Source organism: Salvelinus alpinus, chromosome 32 (assembly GCF_045679555.1).
Source record: "Salvelinus alpinus chromosome 32, SLU_Salpinus.1, whole genome shotgun sequence".
Classification (NCBI taxonomy): domain Eukaryota; kingdom Metazoa; phylum Chordata; class Actinopteri; order Salmoniformes; family Salmonidae; genus Salvelinus; species Salvelinus alpinus.
The window spans coordinates 24,568,070-24,591,482 of record NC_092117.1 but is presented as its reverse complement, the minus strand read 5'-3'; the positions used below and the strand labels follow the sequence as shown (position 1 = coordinate 24,591,482).

Below are 23,413 nucleotides of genomic sequence, written 5' to 3'. Positions count from 1 at the left end.
ATAACGAGGTTTATACAGGGGGTACCGGTACCGAGTCAGTGTGCAGGGGTACAGGTTAGAGGTAATTTGTACATGTAGGTTGGGGTGAAGTGACTATGCATAGATAATAAACAGTGAGTAGCAGCAGTGTACAAAACAAATGGAGGGGGGGTCAATGTAAATAGACTGGTGGCCTTTTAATTAATTGTTCAGCAGTCTTATGGCTTGGGGGTAGAAGGTGTTAAGGAGCCTTTTGGTCCTAGACTTGGCGCTCCGTAACCGCTTGCCGTGCGGTAGCAGAGAAAACAGTCTATGACTTGGGTGACTGCAGTCTCTGACAATTTTATGGTCTTTCCTCTGACACCACCTATTATATAGGTCCTGGATTGCAGGAAACTTGGCCCCAGTGATGCACTGGGCAGTACTCACTACCCTCTGTAGCGCCTTACGGTCAGATGCCGAGCAGTTGCCATACCAGGTAGTGATGCCACTACAGCCCTGTTGATGTTAATGGGGGCCTGTTCAGCCCTCCTTTTCCTATAGTCCACAATCAGCTCCTTTGTCTTGCTCACATTGAGGGAGAGGGTGTTGCCCTGGCACCACACTGCCAGTTCTCTGACCTCCTCTCTAATCGTTGTCGGTGATCAGGCCTACCACTACTGTGTCATCAGCAAACTTAATGATGGTGTTGGAGTCGTGTTTGGCCACGCAGTCGTGGGTGAACAGGGAGTACAGGAGGGGACTAAGTACACACCCCTGAGGGGCCCCAGTGTTGAGGATCAGCGTAGCAGATGTGTTGTTGCCTACCCTTACCACATGGGGGCGGCCCGTCAGGAAGTCCAGGATCCAGTTGCAGAGGGAGGTGTTTAGTCCCAGGGTCCTTATCTTAGTGATGAGCTTCATGGGCACTATGGTGTTGAACGCTGAGCTGTAGTCAATGAATAGCATTCTCACATAGGTGTTCCTTTTGTCCATGTGGGAAAGGGCAGTGTGATGTGCTTCTATTCTTCCTTTAATGGCCCTGTGCTTTTGTGTCAGCTATCAATACTATTGATATGTCAGATGTTTTACATGGTCTGTTAACCCCTGAGAGTGACCATGAACCTCAGGTCTCAGCCAGGACACATCACTGTGGTAACCAACTGCCTAGGAAGTCAAATTTTCCAACATATCCAGTGACTTCATTTTTAAGGAGAGTGGAATTCCACTCACTTTAAAGGGGCAATCTGCAATTGCTACATTAACTGCAGATTGACCCTTTTTAAGTATTTTTATTTTATAGTGATAGATTTCAATGAGGGGGAGACAGAGAAGGAAATCCAGGGAAAGCCTCACTGAGACGCAGAGGTAGATGTGCTGCAGGTGGCAGTGTAGAGCTCCTAGAAACTGACTCAGAGACTGAGTGGAATTGTATTCTGTTGCTCATTGTGGCTCATTGCCATACATGTTAAATGTGGCCTCAGCCAACTGGTGTAATGTGTCATTATTGGTGTGATCCTTATGTGAAAGTTGACGCTTGTTAACATTGTGAATGTGATGTGCCCACCTTGGTAATATGTGTGTAGTGGCTGGCCAAAATTCATACATGTGGAAAATGTACTAGGAAAATGTCATTGGTGTATACAATTTATTCCATTTTATGTAGCACTGAATCTGTCTGTAGATATTGTGTTATATACTGTGTGTGTTTTATGAGGAACACTGAATGTTTGTGTATTATAAACAGTAAAGGCTATTATGAGTGATTAACAAACAATGATGTGCTTAACATTGGTGTCTATTCGGAAGGATATGACTGATTGCAGCTGTTTTGTACTCTCTGAGTTCCTCAAGCTGTAGTTTAGTACATAGATATTTTCTTTCTCACACTCTCTCTTATCTTTCTTTCTTTGTTTCTATCGCTCTCATGTCAGACTAGAGAGACATTTTATAACTTGGCCTAATCTATCCTTAATGTGGCATTGCTGTGCCCTGTAATGAAATTGCTCTGAGAAAACATGACTTGGTTCTGTGGTACACATGTTAATATACTGTATCTGTCCAATATATCTACTGTGTGAGGCAGTACTATCTGTTTACTCACTGCAGGCCACCTGTTAGCCGAGCTGCTCCCAAACCAGAGAAGCTGCAGAAGAACAATATCACCAAAAAGAAGAAGCTTGTCGAGGTTTGTCTCACAGTGGTGTTGATGTTAACTCTGAATAACTTTGATGTCATACTCAACACAATGTTACAAAATCTAATTTTATTGGTCACATACACATATTTTGCAGATGTTATTGCGGGTGTAGCAAAATGCTTGTGTCTTGTTACATTTTTAACCATTTATTGTTTTTTATTAACCATTGTTGGGTACGTTTGGTGTGCTGTGGGATGTGATTGGTTGGTGATGTGTGTACTTCCAGGACCTGGTTCTGGACCACGTGTTTGGGTTCAGGGGCTTCGATTGTCGTAACAACCTTCACTACCTCAACGACGGCACCGACATCGTCTTCCACACAGCAGCCACGGCCATGGTGCACAGCCTCTCCACTGGTACAGCTACGTGTTGTCACTTTCAGATACCGTACTCAATATTGACATCAGGGCTTGTGATTTTCAAAGGCATGTACATGATAAGATGAAGATGAACTCAGTGTTTTAATGCTATTTTTCCTCAGGGACTCAGAGTTTCTACTTGGAGCATACAGACGACATCCTCTGTTTGACCGTCAATCAACATCCTAAATACAAAAATGTCATCGCTACAGGACAGATTGGTATGTACTGTACTGCAGTGAATGTTTTATTTTATTGTGGTTATGCGTTTACGTATTTTGCATGTACTTATCCATAGCATTTGTGTGTGGGCATATGAGAGAGAGATATTGAATGCCCATGTTTAGCCTTATCTTAGCATTTTTATGGGACTTCGTTGAGGACCTGTTCAGTCTACATTGACACGTTTTAATTTTGTTTGTTGCTAGAATTAGTTTTTATTTGTGCTTAATATCATGGCCCTCAGCAGCATCTGAGAAGGCACTCACTTTAGATTTAATTTGTTCTTTTGTTGCCTAATTTCCCATTGCTCACACACCACAGGTGAAGTGACAGACCTGCCAGGTAAACCCCCCCGTCCAGATTGACCTTTACAGTGTGCCCTACAGTTACTATACCTATGGGCCGGTTTCCCGGACACAGATAAATCTCAGTCCTGCAATAAAAAAGCAAGCTCAATGAACAAAAAATCTTAATCTATGTCGGGGAAACCACCCCTATAAGTTTACCCTCTTATTGCTGTTCTCCTGCAGTTTCCCAGTGGCCTGTCCTGTGTTTTCTATCCTCCAGTAGTTATCCCTCTGTATTCAACCCTACTTTTCTGACCTTTTTTACCCAGTACTATAATACAGCCAATCAATTGCCCTGGACTGCTCCATACTGTAGCCCTGTATACTGGATCAGACTATGGTGGTTTTCTCTGTGCTCCAGGCACCACCCCCTCCATTCACGTGTGGGACGCCATGAGTAAACAGACGCTGTCCATCCTGCGCTGCTCTCATGCCAAGGGGGTGGGCTACGTCAACTTCAGCGCCACGGGAAAGCTGCTGCTCTCTGTGGGGGTGGAGCCTGAACACACCATCACTGTGTGGCGCTGGCAGGAAGGTGAGCCATTCTGACCCTGGTAATATTCACTGAGATGGTGGTAGGCTACAGCTTAGATTGGTCTGGGCATTTTTGGGATCGCTAATCCTAACAATGTTGTCAGATATCACTCTGTAACTGTAAATAGCAGGTCATAGGAGTATTTGTGCTCGTGTGGGTTACCCTGTCCAGGTGCTAAAGTGACCAGTAAAGGTGGCCATCCAGACAGGATCTTTGTAGTTGAGTTCCGGCCCGACTCCGACTCTCAGTTCGTGTCTGTTGGGATCAAGCACATCAAATTCTGGACACTTGCTGGAGGCTCTCTCATGTATAAGAAGGGAGTGGTGGGCTCAGTGGAGGACGGCAGGATGCAGACCATGTTGTCTGTGGCCTTTGGTGCTGTGAGTATCGGCAGAATTTGACACTAAACTCTTTAGTCTACCCTAATGGGTAGTAATTCATTTCAGAGATACATTAAACGGTTTCATGATCCTGAACTGTGGTTTCTCTTCCTCCAGAATAACCTAACATTCACAGGTGCTATAAATGGGGATGTGTACGTGTGGAGAGACCACTTCCTGCTTCGTGTCGTGGCTAAAGCCCACACCGGGCCAGTGTTCACCATGTACACCACACTGAGGGACGGCCTCATCGTCACAGGGGGCAAGGAGAGGCCGTGAGTACCGTACTGCTGCACGACCATTTACAGTTGACATTTTAGTCATTTATCAGACGCTCTTATCCAGAGCGACTTACAGGAGAAATTAGGGTTAGGTGCCTTGCTCAAGGGTACATCGACCGATTTTTCACCTAGTCAGCTCAGGGATTTGAAACAGTGACCTTTCGGTTACAACGCTCTTAAAGGGATATTTTGGCAATGAGGCCATTTTTCTACTAGCATGCTAGTAGATATTCATAGACTTCCAGTCATTACGCTAACTACCTAACTAACTTCCCTCATACTGGACACAGAGAGAGACATAAAAATGGTGTCCACTAGTTCATCGGACTCAGGGAAAGTATTTGTTTAACCGCTAGGCTACCTGCTGCCAAGACCACTGACAATCAGAATGATATCTTTATAACACTGACCTACTTGAGACAACACCATTAATCCCACCTAAAGTAACAAGACACACTAGCACCAAAAATCCCATCTGGAATTCCATTGGATTACATTAAGAATAGTTCTGAATCTCGGTTAACCCTCTATCCTCTATGATGATTATACATTGATGATTATGATGGTGTGTTTGCATGCATGTGTGTGTGTGCGTGCATGCACTTTTTCAGTACAAAGGAGGGCGGTGCAGTGAAACTGTGGGACCAGGAGATGAAGCGTTGCCGAGCGTTCCAGCTGGAGACGGGCCAAACTGTTGAGTGTGTGAGGTCCGTCTGTCGGGGAAAGGTGAGTTCAGCACAGCCAGGGCACACAGCAGTGAAAGAGACTTTGAGCATGTCTACAGCAGATGTTTAACCTTAAAGCAACTCCCTGAACAATCCTTTCGTAAATAAATGTACTGTCGCAATGTATTTTTTATATATATTTTTATTTTTTATTTTATTTTATTGAATATCATATATTTATATAATATTTTTGTCATTTAGCAGACGCTCTTAGCGATACAGATTGAAGCGAGCCCTAAGTCAATAGCTAGGATTTTGAAGGGTTAAAAACAGTAACCTTCTTGTGTCCCTGTCTACCAGGGTAAGATATTGGTAGGTACAAAAGATGGTGAGATCATTGAGGTGGGAGAGAAGAACGCTGCGTCCAACATCCTGATCAACGGTCACATGCAGGGCGAGATCTGGGGCCTGGCCACCCACCCCTCTAAAGACCTGTTCATCTCCACCAGCGACGACAGCACCATCCGCATATGGGACCTGGCCGACAAGGTACAGCACAAATAAATACTATGTGGTTCCAATGGTCTGCTGAGTTATGCAGTTGCATTTGAACTTACATTGAATGTCTTAATTTATTTATTTCAGAAACAACTTTTTGTAAACAACTGTATGTAAATAGGTTTGTGTTCTTGGTTTCCTTTGCACCTGAATTTAGTTAACCGTTGAATGGCAATATACCGTCCTATGTCATGTTGTGTTGTCTACAACCCTGCGTCCGTTTCCTTGCTAGAAACTGCTGAACAAGGTGAGCCTGGGCCACCCAGCCAAGTGTGCCAGCTACAGTCCCGATGGGGAGATGGTGTCTGTGGGCATGAAGAATGGGGAGTTCATCATCCTCCTCACCAACTCACTCAAGATGTGGGGCAAGAAACGAGACCGCAGTGCTGCCATACAGGACATCAGGTAAGAACTGAGGGGACATAGGAGCTACCTGGAGCACTTTGGCTAGACTCCTGTCCACGTCCTGGCAGTAACTAACCCTAGCATCAACCATAACCCTAGCTTCATGTCTACATCCTGGCAGTAACCCTAGCATCAGCCCTAACCCTAGCTTCATGTCTACATCCTGGCAGAAACCCTAGCATCAACCCTAACCCTAGCTTCATGTCCATATCCTGGCAGTAACTAACCCTAGCATCAGCCCTAACCCTAGCTTCATGTCTACTTCCTGGCAGTAACCCTAGCATCAGCCCTAACCCAAGCTTCATGTCCACATACTGGCAGTAACTAACCCTAGCATCAGCCCTAACCCTAGCTTCATGTCGACATCCTAGCAGTAACCCTAACATCAGCCCTAACCCTAGCTTCATGTACATATCCTGGCAGTAACCCTAGCATCAGCCCTAACCCTAGCTTCATGTACATATCCTGGCAGTAACCCTAGCATTAGCCCTAACCCTAGCTTCATGTCCACATCCTAGCAGTAACCCTAGCATCAGCCCTCACCTTAGCTTCATGTCCACATCCTGGCAGTTACTCTAGCATCAGCCCTAACCCTAGCTTCATGTCTACATCCTGGCAGTAACCCTAGCATCAGCCCTAACCCTAGCTTCATGTCTACATCCTGGCAGTAACCCTCGCATCAGCCCTAACCCTAGCTTCATATCCACATCCTGGCAGTAACTAACCCTGGCATCAGTCCTAACACTAGCTTCATGTCCACATCCTGGCAGTAACTAACCCTAGCATCAACCATAACCCTAGCTTCATGTCAACATCCTGGCAGTAACTAACCCTAGCAACAGCCCTAACCCTAGCTTCATGTCCACATCCTGGCAGTAACCCTAGCATCAGCCCTAACCCTAGCTTCATGTCCACATCCTGGCAGTAACCCTAACATCAGCCCTAACCCTAGCTTCATGTCCACATCCTGGCAGTAACTAACCCAAGCATCATTCCTAACACTAGCTTCATGTCCACATCCTGGCAGGAACCCTAGAATCAGCCCTAACCCTAGCTTCATGTGCACATCCTGGCAATAACCCTAGCATCAGCCCTAACCCTAGCTTCATGTCTACATCCTAGCAGTAACCCTAGAATCAGCCCTAACCCTAGCTTCATGTCCACATCCTGGCAGGAACCCTAGAATCAGCCCTAACCCTAGCTTCATGTGCACATCCTGGCAATAACCCTAGCATCAGCCCTAACCCTAGCTTCATGTCTACATCCTAGCAGTAACCCTAGCATCAGCCCTAACCCTAGCTTCATGTCCACATCCTGGCAGTAACCATAGCATCAGCCCTAACCCTAGCTTCATGTCCATATCCTGGCAGTAACTAACCCTAGTATCAGCCCTAACCCTAGCTTCATGTCCATATCCTGGCAATAACTAACCCTAGCATCAGCCCTAACCCAAGCTTCATGTCCACATCCTGGCAGTAACTAACCCTAGCATCAGCCCTAACCCGAGCTTCATGTCCACATCCTGGCAGTAACCCTAGCATCAGCCCTAACCCTAGGTCCATTTCCACATCCTGGCAGTAACCCTAGCATCAGCCCTAACCCTAGCTTCATGTCTACATCCTAGCAGTAACCCTAACATCAGCCCTAACCCTAGCTTCATGTCCATATCCTGGCAGTAACTAACCCTAGCATCAGTCCTAACCCTAGCTTCATGTCCACATCCTGGCAGTAACTAACCCTAGCATCAGCCCTAACCCTAGCTTCATGTCGACATCCTAGCAGTAAGCCTAACATCAGCCTTAACCCTAGCTTCATGTCCATATCCTGGCAGTAACCCTAGCATCAGCCCTCACCTTAGCTTCATGTCCACATCCTGGCAATAACTCTAGCATCAGCCCTAACCCTAGCTTCATGTCCACATCCTGGCAGTTACCCTAGCATCAGCCCTAACCCTAGCTTCATGTCTACATCCTAGCAGTAACCCTAGCATCAGTCCTAACCCTAGCTTCATGTCCACACCCTGGCAGTAACTAACCCTAGCATCAGCCCTAACCCTAGCTTCATGTCCACATCCTGGCAGTAACCATAGCATCAACCCTAACCCTAGCTTCATGTCCATATCCTGGCAGTAACCCTAGCATCATCCCTAAACCTAGCCACATGTTCATATCCTGGCAGTAACTAACCCTAGCATCAACCCTAACCCTAGCTTCATGTCCATATCCTGGCAGTAACTAACCCTAGCTTCACCCTAACCCTAGCTTCATGTCTACATCCTGGCAGTAACTAACCCTAGCAACAGCCCTAACCCTAGCTTCATGTCCACATCCTGGCAGTAACTAACCCAAGCATCAGTCCTAACACTAGCTTCATGTCCACATCCTGGCAGGAACCCTAGAATCAGCCCTAACCCTAGCTTCATGTCCACATCCTGGCAGGAACCCTAGAATCAGCCCTAACCCTAGCTTCATGTGCACATCCTGGCAATAACCCTAGCATCAGCCCTAACCCTAGCTTCATGTCTACATCCTAGCAGTAACCCTAGCATCAGCCCTAACCCTAGCTTCATGTCCACATCCTGGCAGTAACCATAGCATCAGCCCTAACCCTAGCTTCATGTCCATATCCTGGCAGTAACTAACCCTAGTATCAGCCCTAACCCTAGCTTCATGTCCATATCCTGGCAATAACTAACCCTAGCATCAGCCCTAACCCAAGCTTCATGTCCACATCCTGGCAGTAACTAACCCTCGCATCAGCCCTAACCCGAGCTTCATGTCCACATCCTGGCAGTAACCCTAGCATCAGCCCTAACCCTAGGTCCATTTCCACATCCTGGCAGTAACCCTAGCATCAGCCCTAACCCTAGCTTCATGTCTACATCCTAGCAGTAACCCTAACATCAGCCCTAACCCTAGCCTCATGTCCATATCCTGGCAGTAACTAACCCTAGCATCAGTCCTAACCCTAGCTTCATGTCCACATCCTGGCAGTAACTAACCCTAGCATCAGCCCTAACCCTAGCTTCATGTCGACATCCTAGCAGTAAGCCTAACATCAGCCTTAACCCTAGCTTCATGTCCATATCCTGGCAGTAACCCTAGCATCAGCCCTCACCTTAGCTTCATGTCCACATCCTGGCAATAACTCTAGCATCAGCCCTAACCCTAGCTTCATGTCCACATCCTGGCAGTTACCCTAGCATCAGCCCTAACCCTAGCTTCATGTCTACATCCTAGCAGTAACCCTAGCATCAGCCCTAACCCTAGCTTCATGTCCACACCCTGGCAGTAACTAACCCTAGCATCAACCCTAACCCTAGCTTCATGTCCATATCCTGGCAGTAACCCTAGCATCATCCCTAAACCTAGCCACATGTTCATATCCTGGCAGTAACTAACCCTAGCATCAACCCTAACCCTAGCTTCATGTCCATATCCTGGTAGTAACTAACCCTAGCATCACCCTAACCCTAGCTTCATGTCTACATCCTGGCAGTAACTAACCCTAGCAACAGCCCTAACCCTAGCTTCATGTCCACATCCTGGCAGTAACTAACCCAAGCATCAGTCCTAACACTAGCTTCATGTCCACATCCTGGCAGGAACCCTAGAATCAGCCCTAACCCTAGCTTCATGTCCACATCCTGGCAGGAACCCTAGAATCAGCCCTAACCCTAGCTTCATGTGCACATCCTGGCAATAACCCTAGCATCAGCCCTAACCCTAGCTTCATGTCTACATCCTAGCAGTAACCCTAGCATCAGCCCTAACCCTAGCTTCATGTCCACATCCTGGCAGTAACCATAGCATCAGCCCTAACCCTAGCTTCATGTCTATATCCTGGCAGTAACTAACCCTAGTATCAGCCCTAACCCTAGCTTCATGTCCATATCCTGGCAATAACTAACCCTAGCATCAGCCCTAACCCAAGCTTCATGTCCACATCCTGGCAGTAACTAACCCTCGCATCAGCCCTAACCCGAGCTTCATGTCCACATCCTGGCAGTAACCCTAGCATCAGCCCTAACCCTAGGTCCATTTCCACATCCTGGCAGTAACCCTAGCATCAGCCCTAACCCTAGCTTCATGTCTACATCCTAGCAGTAACCCTAACATCAGCCCTAACCCTAGCTTCATGTCCATATCCTGGCAGTAACTAACCCTAGCATCAGTCCTAACCCTAGCTTCATGTCCACATCCTGGCAGTAACTAACCCTAGCATCAGCCCTAACCCTAGCTTCATGTCGACATCCTAGCAGTAAGCCTAACATCAGCCTTAACCCTAGCTTCATGTCCATATCCTGGCAGTAACCCTAGCATCAGCCCTCACCTTAGCTTCATGTCCACATCCTGGCAATAACTCTAGCATCAGCCCTAACCCTAGCTTCATGTCCACATCCTGGCAGTTACCCTAGCATCAGCCCTAACCCTAGCTTCATGTCTACATCCTAGCAGTAACCCTAGCATCAGCCCTAACCCTAGCTTCATGTCCACACCCTGGCAGTAACTAACCCTAGCATCAGCCCTAACCCTAGCTTCATGTCCACATCCTGGCAGTAACCATAGCATCAACCCTAACCCTAGCTTCATGTCCATATCCTGGCAGTAACCCTAGCATCATCCCTAAACCTAGCCACATGTTCATATCCTGGCAGTAACTAACCCTAGCATCAACCCTAACCCTAGCTTCATGTCCATATCCTGGCAGTAACTAACCCTAGCATCACCCTAACCCTAGCTTCATGTCTACATCCTGGCAGTAACTAACCCTAGCAACAGCCCTAACCCTAGCTTCATGTCCACATCCTGGCAGTAACTAACCCAAGCATCAGTCCTAACACTAGCTTCATGTCCACATCCTGGCAGGAACCCTAGAATCAGCCCTAACCCTAGCTTCATGTCCACATCCTGGCAGGAACCCTAGAATCAGCCCTAACCCTAGCTTCATGTGCACATCCTGGCAATAACCCTAGCATCAGCCCTAACCCTAGCTTCATGTCTACATCCTAGCAGTAACCCTAGCATCAGCCCTAACCCTAGCTTCATGTCCACATCCTGGCAGTAACCATAGCATCAGCCCTAACCCTAGCTTCATGTCCATATCCTGGCAGTAACTAACCCTAGTATCAGCCCTAACCCTAGCTTCATGTCCATATCCTGGCAATAACTAACCCTAGCATCAGCCCTAACCCAAGCTTCATGTCCACATCCTGGCAGTAACTAACCCTCGCATCAGCCCTAACCCGAGCTTCATGTCCACATCCTGGCAGTAACCCTAGCATCAGCCCTAACCCTAGCTTCATGTCTACATCCTAGCAGTAACCCTAACATCAGCCCTAACCCTAGCTTCATGTCCATATCCTGGCAGTAACTAACCCTAGCATCAGTCCTAACCCTAGCTTCATGTCCACATCCTGGCAGTAACTAACCCTGGCATCAGCCCTAACCCTAGCTTCATGTCGACATCCTAGCAGTAAGCCTAACATCAGCCTTAACCCTAGCTTCATGTCCATATCCTGGCAGTAACCCTAGCATCAGCCCTCACCTTAGCTTCATGTTCACATCCTGGCAATAACTCTAGCATCAGCCCTAACCCTAGCTTCATGTCCACATCCTGGCAGTTACCCTAGCATCAGCCCTAACCCTAGCTTCATGTCTACATCCTAGCAGTAACCCTAGCATCAGCCCTAACCCTAGCTTCATGTCCACACCCTGGCAGTAACTAACCCTAGCATCAGCCCGAACCCTAGCTTCATGTCCACATCCTGGCAGTAACCATAGCATCAACCCTAACCCTAGCTTCATGTCCATATCCTGGCAGTAACCCTAGCATCATCCCTAAACCTAGCCACATGTTCATATCCTGGCAGTAACTAACCCTAGCATCAACCCTAACCCTAGCTTCATGTCCATATCCTGGCAGTAACCCTAGCATCAGTCCTAACCCTAGCTTCATGTCAACATCCTGGCAGTAACTAACCCTAGCATCAGCCCTAACCCGAGCTTCATGTCCACATCCTGGCAGTAACTAACACTAGCATCAGCCCTAAACCTAGCTTCATGTCTACATCCTAACAGTAACCCTAAAATCAGCCCTTACCCTAGCTTCATGTCCATATCCTGGCAGTAACTAACCCTAGCATCAGCCCTAACCCTAGCTTCATGTCCACATCCTGGCAGTAACTCTAGCATCAGCCCTAACCCTAGCTTCTTGTCCATATCCTGGCAGTAACCCTAGCATCAGCCCTAACCCTAGCTTCATGTCCACATCCTGGCAGTAACTAACCCAAGCATCAGTCCTAACACTAGCTTCATGTCCACATCCTGGCAGTAACTAACCCTAGCATCAGCCCTAACCCTAGCTTCATGTCCACATCCTGGCAGGAACCCTAGCATCAGCCCTAACCCTAGCTTCATGTGCACATCCTGGCAATAACCCTAGCATCAGCCCTAACCCTAGCTTCATGTCTACATCCTAGCAGTAACCCTAGCATCAAACCCTAACCCTAGCTTCATGTCCACATCCTGGCAGTAACCATAGCATCAGCCCTAACCCTAGCTTCATGTCCACACCCTGGCAGTAACTAACCCTAGCATCAGCCCTAACCCTAGCTTCATGTCCACATCCTGGCAGTAACCATAGCATCAACCCTAACCCTAGCTTCATGTCTACATCCTGGCAGTAACCCTAGCATCAGCCCTAACCTTAGCTTCATGTCCATATCCTGGCAGTAAGTAACCCTAGCATCAGCCCTAATCCTAGCTTCATGTCGATTTCCTGGCAGTAACTAACCCTAGCATCAGCCCTAACCCTAGCTTCATGTCTACTTCCTGGCAGTAACCCTAGCATCATCCCTAACCCAAGCTTCATGTCCACATCCTGGCAGTAACCCTAGCATCAACCCTAACCCTAGCTTCATGTTCCACATCCTGGCAGTAACTAACCCTAGCATCAACCCTAACCCTAGCTTCATGTCCACATCCGGGCAGTAACTAACCCTAGCATCAGCCCAAACCCTAGCTTCATGTCTACATCATGGGAGTACCTAACCCTAGCATGAACCCTAACCCTAGCTTCATGTCTACATCCTGGCAGTAACCCTAGCATCAGCCCTAACCCTAGCTTCATGTCCATATCCTGGCAGTAACTAACCCTCGCATCAGCCCTAATCCTAGCTTCATGTCGATTTCCTGGCAGTAACTAACCCTAGCATCAGCCCTAACCCTAGCTTCATGTCTACTTCCTGGCAGTAACCCTAGCATCAGCCCTAACCCAAGCTTCATGTCCACATACTGGCAGTAACTAACCCTAGCATCAGCCCTAACCCTAGCTTCATGTCCACATCCTGGCAGTAACCATAGCATCAACCCTAACCCTAGCTTCATGTCCATATCCTGACAGTAACCCTAGCATCATCCCTAAACCTAGCCACATGTTCATATCCTGGCAGTAACTAACCCTAGCATCAACCCTAACCCTAGCTTCATGTCCACATCCTAGCAGTAACCCTAGCATCAGCCCTAACCCTAGCTTCATGTCCACATCCTGGCAGTAACTAACCCTAGCATCAACCCTAACCCTAGCTTCATGTCCATATCCTGGCAGTAACTAACCCTAGCATCAGCCCTAACGCTAGCTTCATGTCTACTTCCTGGCAGTAACCCTAGCATCAGCCCTAACCCAAGCTTCATGTCCACATCCGGGCAGTAACTAACCCTAGCATCAGCCCAAACCCTAGCTTCATGTCTACATCCTGGGAGTACCTAACCCTAGCATGAACCCTAACCCTAGCTTCATGTCTACATCCTGGCAGTAACCCTAGCATCAGCCCTAACCCTAGCTTCATGTCCATATCCTGGCAGTAACTAACCCTCGCATCAGCCCTAATCCTAGCTTCATGGTGATTTCCTGGCAGTAACTAACCCTAGCATCAGCCCTAACCCTAGCTTCATGTCTACTTCCTGGCAGTAACCCTAGCATCAGCCCTAACCCAAGCTTCATGTCCACATACTGGCAGTAACTAACCCTAGCATCAGCCCTAACCCGAGCTTCATGTCCACATCCTGGCAGTAACCCTAGCATCAGCCCTAACCCTAGCTTCATGTCCACATCCTGGCAGTAACTAACCCTAGCATCAGCCCTAACCCTAGCTTCATGTCCACATCCTGGCAGGAACCCTAGCATCAGCCCTAACCCTAGCTTCATGTGCACATCCTGGCAATAACCCTAGCATCAGCCCTAACCCTAGCTTCATGTCTACATCCTAGCAGTAACCCTAGCATCAAACCCTAACCCTAGCTTCATGTCCACATCCTGGCAGTAACCATAGCATCAGCCCTAACCCTAGCTTCATGTCCACACCCTGGCAGTAACTAACCCTAGCATCAGCCCTAACCCTAGCTTCATGTCCACATCCTGGCAGTAACCATAGCATCAACCCTAACCCTAGCTTCATGTCTACATCCTGGCAGTAACCCTAGCATCAGCCCTAACCTTAGCTTCATGTCCATATCCTGGCAGTAAGTAACCCTAGCATCAGCCCTAATCCTAGCTTCATGTCGATTTCCTGGCAGTAACTAACCCTAGCATCAGCCCTAACCCTAGCTTCATGTCTACTTCCTGGCAGTAACCCTAGCATCATCCCTAACCCAAGCTTCATGTCCACATCCTGGCAGTAACCCTAGCATCAACCCTAACCCTAGCTTCATGTCCACATCCTAGCAGTAACCCTAGCATCAGCCCTAACCCTAGCTTCATGTCCACATCCTGGCAGTAACTAACCCTAGCATCAACCCTAACCCTAGCTTCATGTCCACATCCGGGCAGTAACTAACCCTAGCATCAGCCCAAACCCTAGCTTCATGTCTACATCATGGGAGTACCTAACCCTAGCATGAACCCTAACCCTAGCTTCATGTCTACATCCTGGCAGTAACCCTAGCATCAGCCCTAACCCTAGCTTCATGTCCATATCCTGGCAGTAACTAACCCTCGCATCAGCCCTAATCCTAGCTTCATGTCGATTTCCTGGCAGTAACTAACCCTAGCATCAGCCCTAACCCTAGCTTCATGTCTACTTCCTGGCAGTAACCCTAGCATCAGCCCTAACCCAAGCTTCATGTCCACATACTGGCAGTAACTAACCCTAGCATCAGCCCTAACCCTAGCTTCATGTCCACATCCTGGCAGTAACCATAGCATCAACCCTAACCCTAGCTTCATGTCCATATCCTGACAGTAACCCTAGCATCATCCCTAAACCTAGCCACATGTTCATATCCTGGCAGTAACTAACCCTAGCATCAACCCTAACCCTAGCTTCATGTCCACATCCTAGCAGTAACCCTAGCATCAGCCCTAACCCTAGCTTCATGTCCACATCCTGGCAGTAACTAACCCTAGCATCAACCCTAACCCTAGCTTCATGTCCATATCCTGGCAGTAACTAACCCTAGCATCAGCCCTAACCCTAGCTTCATGTCTACTTCCTGGCAGTAACCCTAGCATCAGCCCTAACCCAAGCTTCATGTCCACATCCGGGCAGTAACTAACCCTAGCATCAGCCCAAACCCTAGCTTCATGTCTACATCCTGGGAGTACCTAACCCTAGCATGAACCCTAACCCTAGCTTCATGTCTACATCCTGGCAGTAACCCTAGCATCAGCCCTAACCCTAGCTTCATGTCCATATCCTGGCAGTAACTAACCCTCGCATCAGCCCTAATCCTAGCTTCATGTCGATTTCCTGGCAGTAACTAACCCTAGCATCAGCCCTAACCCTAGCTTCATGTCTACTTCCTGGCAGTAACCCTAGCATCAGCCCTAACCCAAGCTTCATGTCCACATACTGGCAGTAACTAACCCTAGCATCAGCCCTAACCCGAGCTTCATGTCCACATCCTGGCAGTAACCCTAGCATCAGCCCTAACCCTAGCTTCATGTCCACATCCTGGCAGTAACTAACCCTAGCATCAGCCCTAACCCTAGCTTCATGTCTACTTCCTGTTAGTAACCCTAGCATCAGCCCTAACCCAAGCTTCATGTCCACATACTGGCAGTAACTAACCCTAGCATCAGCCCTAACCCTAGCTTCATGTACATATCCTGGCAGTAACCCTAGCATCAACCCTAACCCTAGCTTCTTGTCCACATCCTAGCAGTAACCCTAGCATCAGCCCTCACCTTAGGTTCATGTCCACATCCTGGCAATAACTCTAGCATCAGCCCTAACCCTAGCTTCATGTCCACATCCTGGCAGTTACCCTAGCATCAGCCCTAACCCTAGCTTCATGTCTACATCCTGGCAGTAACCCTAGTATCAGCCCTAACCCTAGCTTCATGTCTACATCCTGGCAGTAACCCTCGCATCAGCCCTAACCCTAGCTTCATGTCCATATCCTGGCAGTAACTAACCCTAGCATCAGTCCTAACACTAGCTTCATGTCCACATCCTGGCAGTAACTAACCCTAGCATCAACCATAACCCTAGCTTCATGTCAACATCCTGGCAGTAACTAACCCTAGCAACAGCCCTAACCCTAGCTTCATGTCCACATCCTGACAGTAACCCTAGCATCAGCCCTAACCCTAGCTTCATGTCCACATCCTGGCAGTAACCCTAACATCAGCCCTAACCCTAGCTTCATGTCCATATCCTGGCAGTAACCCTAGCATCAGTCCTAACCCTAGCTTCATGTCAACATCCTGGCAGTAACTAACCCTAGCATCAGCCCTAACCCGAGCTTCATGTCCACATCCTGGCAGTAACTAACCCTAGCATCAGCCCTAATCCTAGCTTCATGTCTACATCCTAACAGTAACCCTAACATCAGCCCTTACCCTAGCTTCATGTCCATATCCTGGCAGTAACTAACCCTAGCAACACCCCTAACCCTAGCTTCATGTCCATATCCTGGCAGTAACCCTAGCATCAGCCCTAACCCTAGCTTCATGTCCACATCCTGGCAGTAACTAACCCAAGCATCAGTCCTAACACTAGCTTCATGTCCACATCCTGGCATTAACTAACCCTAGCATCAGCCCTAACCCTAGCTTCATGTCTACATCCTAACAGTAACCCTAACATCAGCCCTAACCCAAGCTTCATGTCCACATCCGGGCAGTAACTAACCCTAGCATCAGCCCAAACCCTAGCTTCATGTCTACATCCTGGGAGTACCTAACCCTAGCATGAACCCTAACCCTAGCTTCATGTCTACATCCTGGCAGTAACCCTAGCATCAGCCCTAACCCTAGCTTCATGTCCATATCCTGGCAGTAACTAACCCTCGCATCAGCCCTAATCCTAGCTTCATGTCGATTTCCTGGCAGTAACTAACCCTAGCATCAGCCCTAACCCTAGCTTCATGTCTACTTCCTGGCAGTAACCCTAGCATCAGCCCTAACCCAAGCTTCATGTCCACATACTGGCAGTAACTAACCCTAGCATCAGCCCTAACCCGAGCTTCATGTCCACATCCTGGCAGTAACCCTAGCATCAGCCCTAACCCTAGCTTCATGTCCACATCCTGGCAGTAACTAACCCTAGCATCAGCCCTAACCCTAGCTTCATGTCCACATCCTGGCAGGAACCCTAGCATCAGCCCTAACCCTAGCTTCATGTGCACATCCTGGCAATAACCCTAGCATCAGCCCTAACCCTAGCTTCATGTCTACATCCTAGCAGTAACCCTAGCATCAAACCCTAACCCTAGCTTCATGTCCACATCCTGGCAGTAACCATAGCATCAACCCTAACCCTAGCTTCATGTCTACATCCTGGCAGTAACCCTAGCATCAGCCCTAACCTTAGCTTCATGTCCATATCCTGGCAGTAAGTAACCCTAGCATCAGCCCTAATCCTAGCTTCATGTCGATTTCCTGGCAGTAACTAACCCTAGCATCAGCCCTAACCCTAGCTTCATGTCTACTTCCTGGCAGTAACCCTAGCATCATCCCTAACCCAAGCTCCATGTCCACATCCTGGCAGTAACCCTAGCATCAACCCTAACCCTAGCTTCATGTCCACATCCTAGCAGTAACCCTAGCATCAGCCCTAACCCTAGCTTCATGTCCACATCCTGGCAGTAACTAACCCTAGCATCAACCCTAACCCTAGCTTCATGTCCACATCCGGGCAGTAACTAACCCTAGCATCAGCCCAAACCCTAGCTTCATGTCTACATCATGGGAGTACCTAACCCTAGCATGAACCCTAACCCTAGCTTCATGTCTACATCCTGGCAGTAACCCTAGCATCAGCCCTAACCCTAGCTTCATGTCCATATCCTGGCAGTAACTAACCCTCGCATCAGCCCTAATCCTAGCTTCATGTCGATTTCCTGGCAGTAACTAACCCTAGCATCAGCCCTAACCCTAGCTTCATGTCTACTTCCTGGCAGTAACCCTAGCATCAGCCCTAACCCAAGCTTCATGTCCACATACTGGCAGTAACTAACCCTAGCATCAGCCCTAACCCTAGCTTCATGTCCACATCCTGGCAGTAACCATAGCATCAACCCTAACCCTAGCTTCATGTCCATATCCTGACAGTAACCCTAGCATCATCCCTAAACCTAGCCACATGTTCATATCCTGGCAGTAACTAACCCTAGCATCAACCCTAACCCTAGCTTCATGTCCACATCCTAGCAGTAACCCTAGCATCAGCCCTAACCCTAGCTTCATGTCCACATCCTGGCAGTAACTAACCCTAGCATCAACCCTAACCCTAGCTTCATGTCCATATCCTGGCAGTAACTAACCCTAGCATCAGCCCTAACCCTAGCTCTATGTCTACTTCCTGGCAGTAACCCTAGCATCAGCCCTAACCCAAGCTTCATGTCCACATCCGGGCAGTAACTAACCCTAGCATCAGCCCAAACCCTAGCTTCATGTCTACATCCTGGGAGTACCTAACCCTAGCATGAACCCTAACCCTAGCTTCATGTCTACATCCTGGCAGTAACCCTAGCATCAGCCCTAACCCTAGCTTCATGTCCATATCCTGGCAGTAACTAACCCTCGCATCAGCCCTAATCCTAGCTTCATGTCGATTTCCTGGCAGTAACTAACCCTAGCATCAGCCCTAACCCTAGCTTCATGTCTACTTCCTGGCAGTAACCCTAGCATCAGCCCTAACCCAAGCTTCATGTCCACATACTGGCAGTAACTAACCCTAGCATCAGCCCTAACCCTAGCTTCATGTCCACATCCTGGCAGTAACCCTAGCATCAGCCCTAACCCTAGCTTCATGTCCACATCCTGGCAGTAACTAACCCTAGCATCAGCCCTAACCCTAGCTTCATGTCTACTTCCTGTTAGTAACCCTAGCATCAACCCTAACCCTAGCTTCTTGTCCACATCCTAGCAGTAACCCTAGCATCAGCCCTCACCTTAGGTTCATGTCCACATCCTGGCAATAACTCTAGCATCAGCCCTAACCCTAGCTTCATGTCCACATCCTGGCAGTTACCCTAGCATCAGCCCTAACCCTAGCTTCATGTCTACATCCTGGCAGTAACCCTAGTATCAGCCCTAACCCTAGCTTCATGTCTACATCCTGGCAGTAACCCTCGCATCAGCCCTAACCCTAGCTTCATGTCCATATCCTGGCAGTAACTAACCCTAGCATCAGTCCTAACACTAGCTTCATGTCCACATCCTGGCAGTAACTAACCCTAGCATCAACCATAACCCTAGCTTCATGTCAACATCCTGGCAGTAACTAACCCTAGCAACAGCCCTAACCCTAGCTTCATGTCCACATCCTGACAGTAACCCTAGCATCAGCCCTAACCCTAGCTTCATGTCCACATCCTGGCAGTAACCCTAACATCAGCCCTAACCCTAGCTTCATGTCCATATCCTGGCAGTAACCCTAGCATCAGTCCTAACCCTAGCTTCATGTCAACATCCTGGCAGTAACTAACCCTAGCATCAGCCCTAACCCGAGCTTCATGTCCACATCCTGGCAGTAACTAACCCTAGCATCAGCCCTAATCCTAGCTTCATGTCTACATCCTAACAGTAACCCTAACATCAGCCCTTACCCTAGCTTCATGTCCATATCCTGGCAGTAACTAACCCTAGCAACACCCCTAACCCTAGCTTCATGTCCATATCCTGGCAGTAACCCTAGCATCAGCCCTAACCCTAGCTTCATGTCCACATCCTGGCAGTAACTAACCCAAGCATCAGTCCTAACACTAGCTTCATGTCCACATCCTGGCATTAACTAACCCTAGCATCAGCCCTAACCCTAGCTTCATGTCCACATCCTGGCAGGAACCCTAGCATCAGCCCTAACCCTAGCTTCATGTCCACATCCTGGCAATAACCCTAGCATCAGCCCTAACCCTAGCTTCATGTCTACATCCTAGCAGTAACCCTAGCATCAGCCCTAACCCTAGCTTCATGTCCACATCCTGGCAGTAACCATAGCATCAGCCCTAACCCTAGCTTCATGTCCATATCCTGGCAGTAACTAACCCTAGTATCAGCCCTAACCCTAGCTTCATGTCCATATCCTGGCAGTAACTAACCCTAGCATCAGCCCTAACCCAAGCTTCATGTCCACATCCTGGCAGTAACTAACCCTCGCATCAGCCCTAACCCGAGCTTCATGTCCACATCCTGGCAGTAACCCTAGCATCAGCCCTAACCCTAGGTTAATTTCCACATCCTGGCAGTAACCCTAGCATCAGCCCTAACCCTAGCTTCATGTCTACATCCTAGCAGTAACCCTAACATCAGCCCTAACCCTAGCTGCATGTCCACATCCTGGCAGTAACCCTAGCATCAGCCCTAACCCTAGCTTCATGTCCACATCCTGGCTGTAACCCTAGCATCAGCCCTAACCCTAGCTTCATGTCTACATCCTGGCAGTAACCCTAGCATCAGCCCTAACCCTTGCTTCATGTCCACATCCTGGCAGTAACTAACCCTAGCATCAAACCTAACCCTAGCTTCATGTCCATATCCTGGCAGTAACTAACCCTAGCATCAGCCCTAACCCTAGCTTCATGTCTACTTCCTGGCAGTAACCCTAGCATCAGCCCTAACCCAAGCTTCATGTCCACATACTGGCAGTAACTAACCCTAGCATCAGCCCTAACCTGAGCTTCATGCCCACATCCTGGCAGTAACCCTAGCATCAGCCCTAACCCTAGCTTCATGTCCACATCCTGGCAGTAACCCTAGCATCAGCCCTAACCCTAGCTACATGTCCATATCCTGGCAGTAACTAACCCTAGCATCAACCCTAACCCTAGCTTCATGTCCATATCCTGGCAGTAACTAACCCTAGCATCAACCCTAACCCTAGCTTCATGTCCACATCCTAGCAGTAACCCTAGCATCAGCCCTAACCCTAGCTACATGTCCATTTCCTGGCAGTAACCCTAGTATCAGCCCTAACCCTAGCTTCATGTCCACATCCTGGCAGTAACTAACCCTAGCATCAACCCTAACCCTAGCTTCATGTCTACATCCTGGCAGTAACCCTAGCATCAGCCCTAACCCTAGCTTCATGTACATATCCTGGCAGTAAGTAACCCTAGCATCAGCCCTAATCCTAGCTTCTTGTCGATTTCCTGGCAGTAACTAACCCTAGCATCAGCCCTAAACCTAGCTTCATGTCTACTTCCTGGCAGTAACCCTAGCATCAGCCCTAACCCAAGCTTCATGTCCACATACTGGCAGTAACTAACCCTAGCATCAGCCCTAACCCGAGCTTCATGTCCACATCCTGGCAGTAACCCTAGCATCAGCCCCAACCCTAGCTTCATGTCCACATCCTGGCAGTAACCCTAGCATCAGCCCTAACCCTAGCTTCATGTCCACATCCTGGCAGTAACAAACCCTAGCATCAACCCTAACCCTAGCTTCATGTCCATATCCTGGCAGTACCTAACCCTAGCATCAGCCCTAACCCTAGCTTCATGTCTACATCCTGGCAGTACCTAACCCTAGCATCAGCCCTAACCCTAGCTTCATGTCGACATCCTAGCAGTAACCCTAATATCAGCCCTAACCCTAGCTTCATGTCCATATCCTGACAGTAACTAACCCTAGCATCAACCCTAACCCTAGCTTCATGTCCATATCCTGGCAGTAACTAACCCTAGCATCACCCTAACCCTAGCTTCATGTCTACATCCTGGCAGTAACTAACCCTAGCAACAGCCCTAACCCTAGCTTCATGTCCACATCCTGGCAGTAACTAACCCAAGCATCAGTCCTAACACTAGCTTCATGTCCACATCCTGGCAGGAACCCTAGAATCAGCCCTAACCCTAGCTTCATGTCCACATCCTGGCAGGAACCCTAGAATCAGCCCTAACCCTAGCTTCATGTGCACATCCTGGCAATAACCCTAGCATCAGCCCTAACCCTAGCTTCATGTCTACATCCTAGCAGTAACCCTAGCATCAGCCCTAACCCTAGCTTCATGTCCACATCCTGGCAGTAACCATAGCATCAGCCCTAACCCTAGCTTCATGTCCATATCCTGGCAGTAACTAACCCTAGTATCAGCCCTAACCCTAGCTTCATGTCCATATCCTGGCAATAACTAACCCTAGCATCAGCCCTAACCCAAGCTTCATGTCCACATCCTGGCAGTAACTAACCCTCGCATCAGCCCTAACCCGAGCTTCATGTCCACATCCTGGCAGTAACCCTAGCATCAGCCCTAACCCTAGCTTCATGTCTACATCCTAGCAGTAACCCTAACATCAGCCCTAACCCTAGCTTCATGTCCATATCCTGGCAGTAACTAACCCTAGCATCAGTCCTAACCCTAGCTTCATGTCCACATCCTGGCAGTAACTAACCCTAGCATCAGCCCTAACCCTAGCTTCATGTCGACATCCTAGCAGTAAGCCTAACATCAGCCTTAACCCTAGCTTCATGTCCATATCCTGGCAGTAACCCTAGCATCAGCCCTCACCTTAGCTTCATGTTCACATCCTGGCAATAACTCTAGCATCAGCCCTAACCCTAGCTTCATGTCCACATCCTGGCAGTAACTAACCCTAGCATCAGCCCTAACCCTAGCTTCATGTCTACATCCTAGCAGTAACCCTAGCATCAAACCCTAACCCTAGCTTCATGTCCACATCCTGGCAGTAACTAACCCTAGCATCAGCCCGAACCCTAGCTTCATGTCTACATCCTGGCAGTAACCCTAGCATCAACCCTAACCCTAGCTTCATGTCCATATCCTGGCAGTAACCCTAGCATCATCCCTAAACCTAGCCACATGTTCATATCCTGGCAGTAACTAACCCTAGCATCAACCCTAACCCTAGCTTCATGTCCATATCCTGGCAGTAACCCTAGCATCAGTCCTAACCCTAGCTTCATGTCAACATCCTGGCAGTAACTAACCCTAGCATCAGCCCTAACCCGAGCTTCATGTCCACATCCTGGCAGTAACTAACACTAGCATCAGCCCTAAACCTAGCTTCATGTCTACATCCTAACAGTAACCCTAAAA

General features: G+C 48.4%; 1 protein-coding gene across 4 annotated transcripts in view; it reads left to right on the top strand.

The window, feature by feature from the left end:
* LOC139562199 (echinoderm microtubule-associated protein-like 6) overlaps positions 1-23,413 on the top strand; it is a 126,308-nt gene that overhangs the window by 75,810 nt on the left and 27,085 nt on the right. For 2 of the 4 annotated variants that reach the window (XM_071379643.1, XM_071379642.1), the window contains 10 exons: positions 2,068-2,146; positions 2,385-2,514; positions 2,640-2,738; positions 3,061-3,081; positions 3,448-3,621; positions 3,793-4,001; positions 4,119-4,276; positions 4,894-5,008; positions 5,308-5,496; positions 5,738-5,910. In XM_071379643.1, coding sequence (XP_071235744.1) covers positions 2,068-2,146; positions 2,385-2,514; positions 2,640-2,738; positions 3,061-3,081; positions 3,448-3,621; positions 3,793-4,001; positions 4,119-4,276; positions 4,894-5,008; positions 5,308-5,496; positions 5,738-5,910 — 1,347 coding nt within the window. The remainder of the gene's footprint in view (positions 1-2,067; positions 2,147-2,384; positions 2,515-2,639; positions 2,739-3,060; positions 3,082-3,447; positions 3,622-3,792; positions 4,002-4,118; positions 4,277-4,893; positions 5,009-5,307; positions 5,497-5,737; positions 5,911-23,413) is intronic. The other 2 variants (XM_071379646.1, XM_071379645.1) reach the window with 1 other exon arrangement.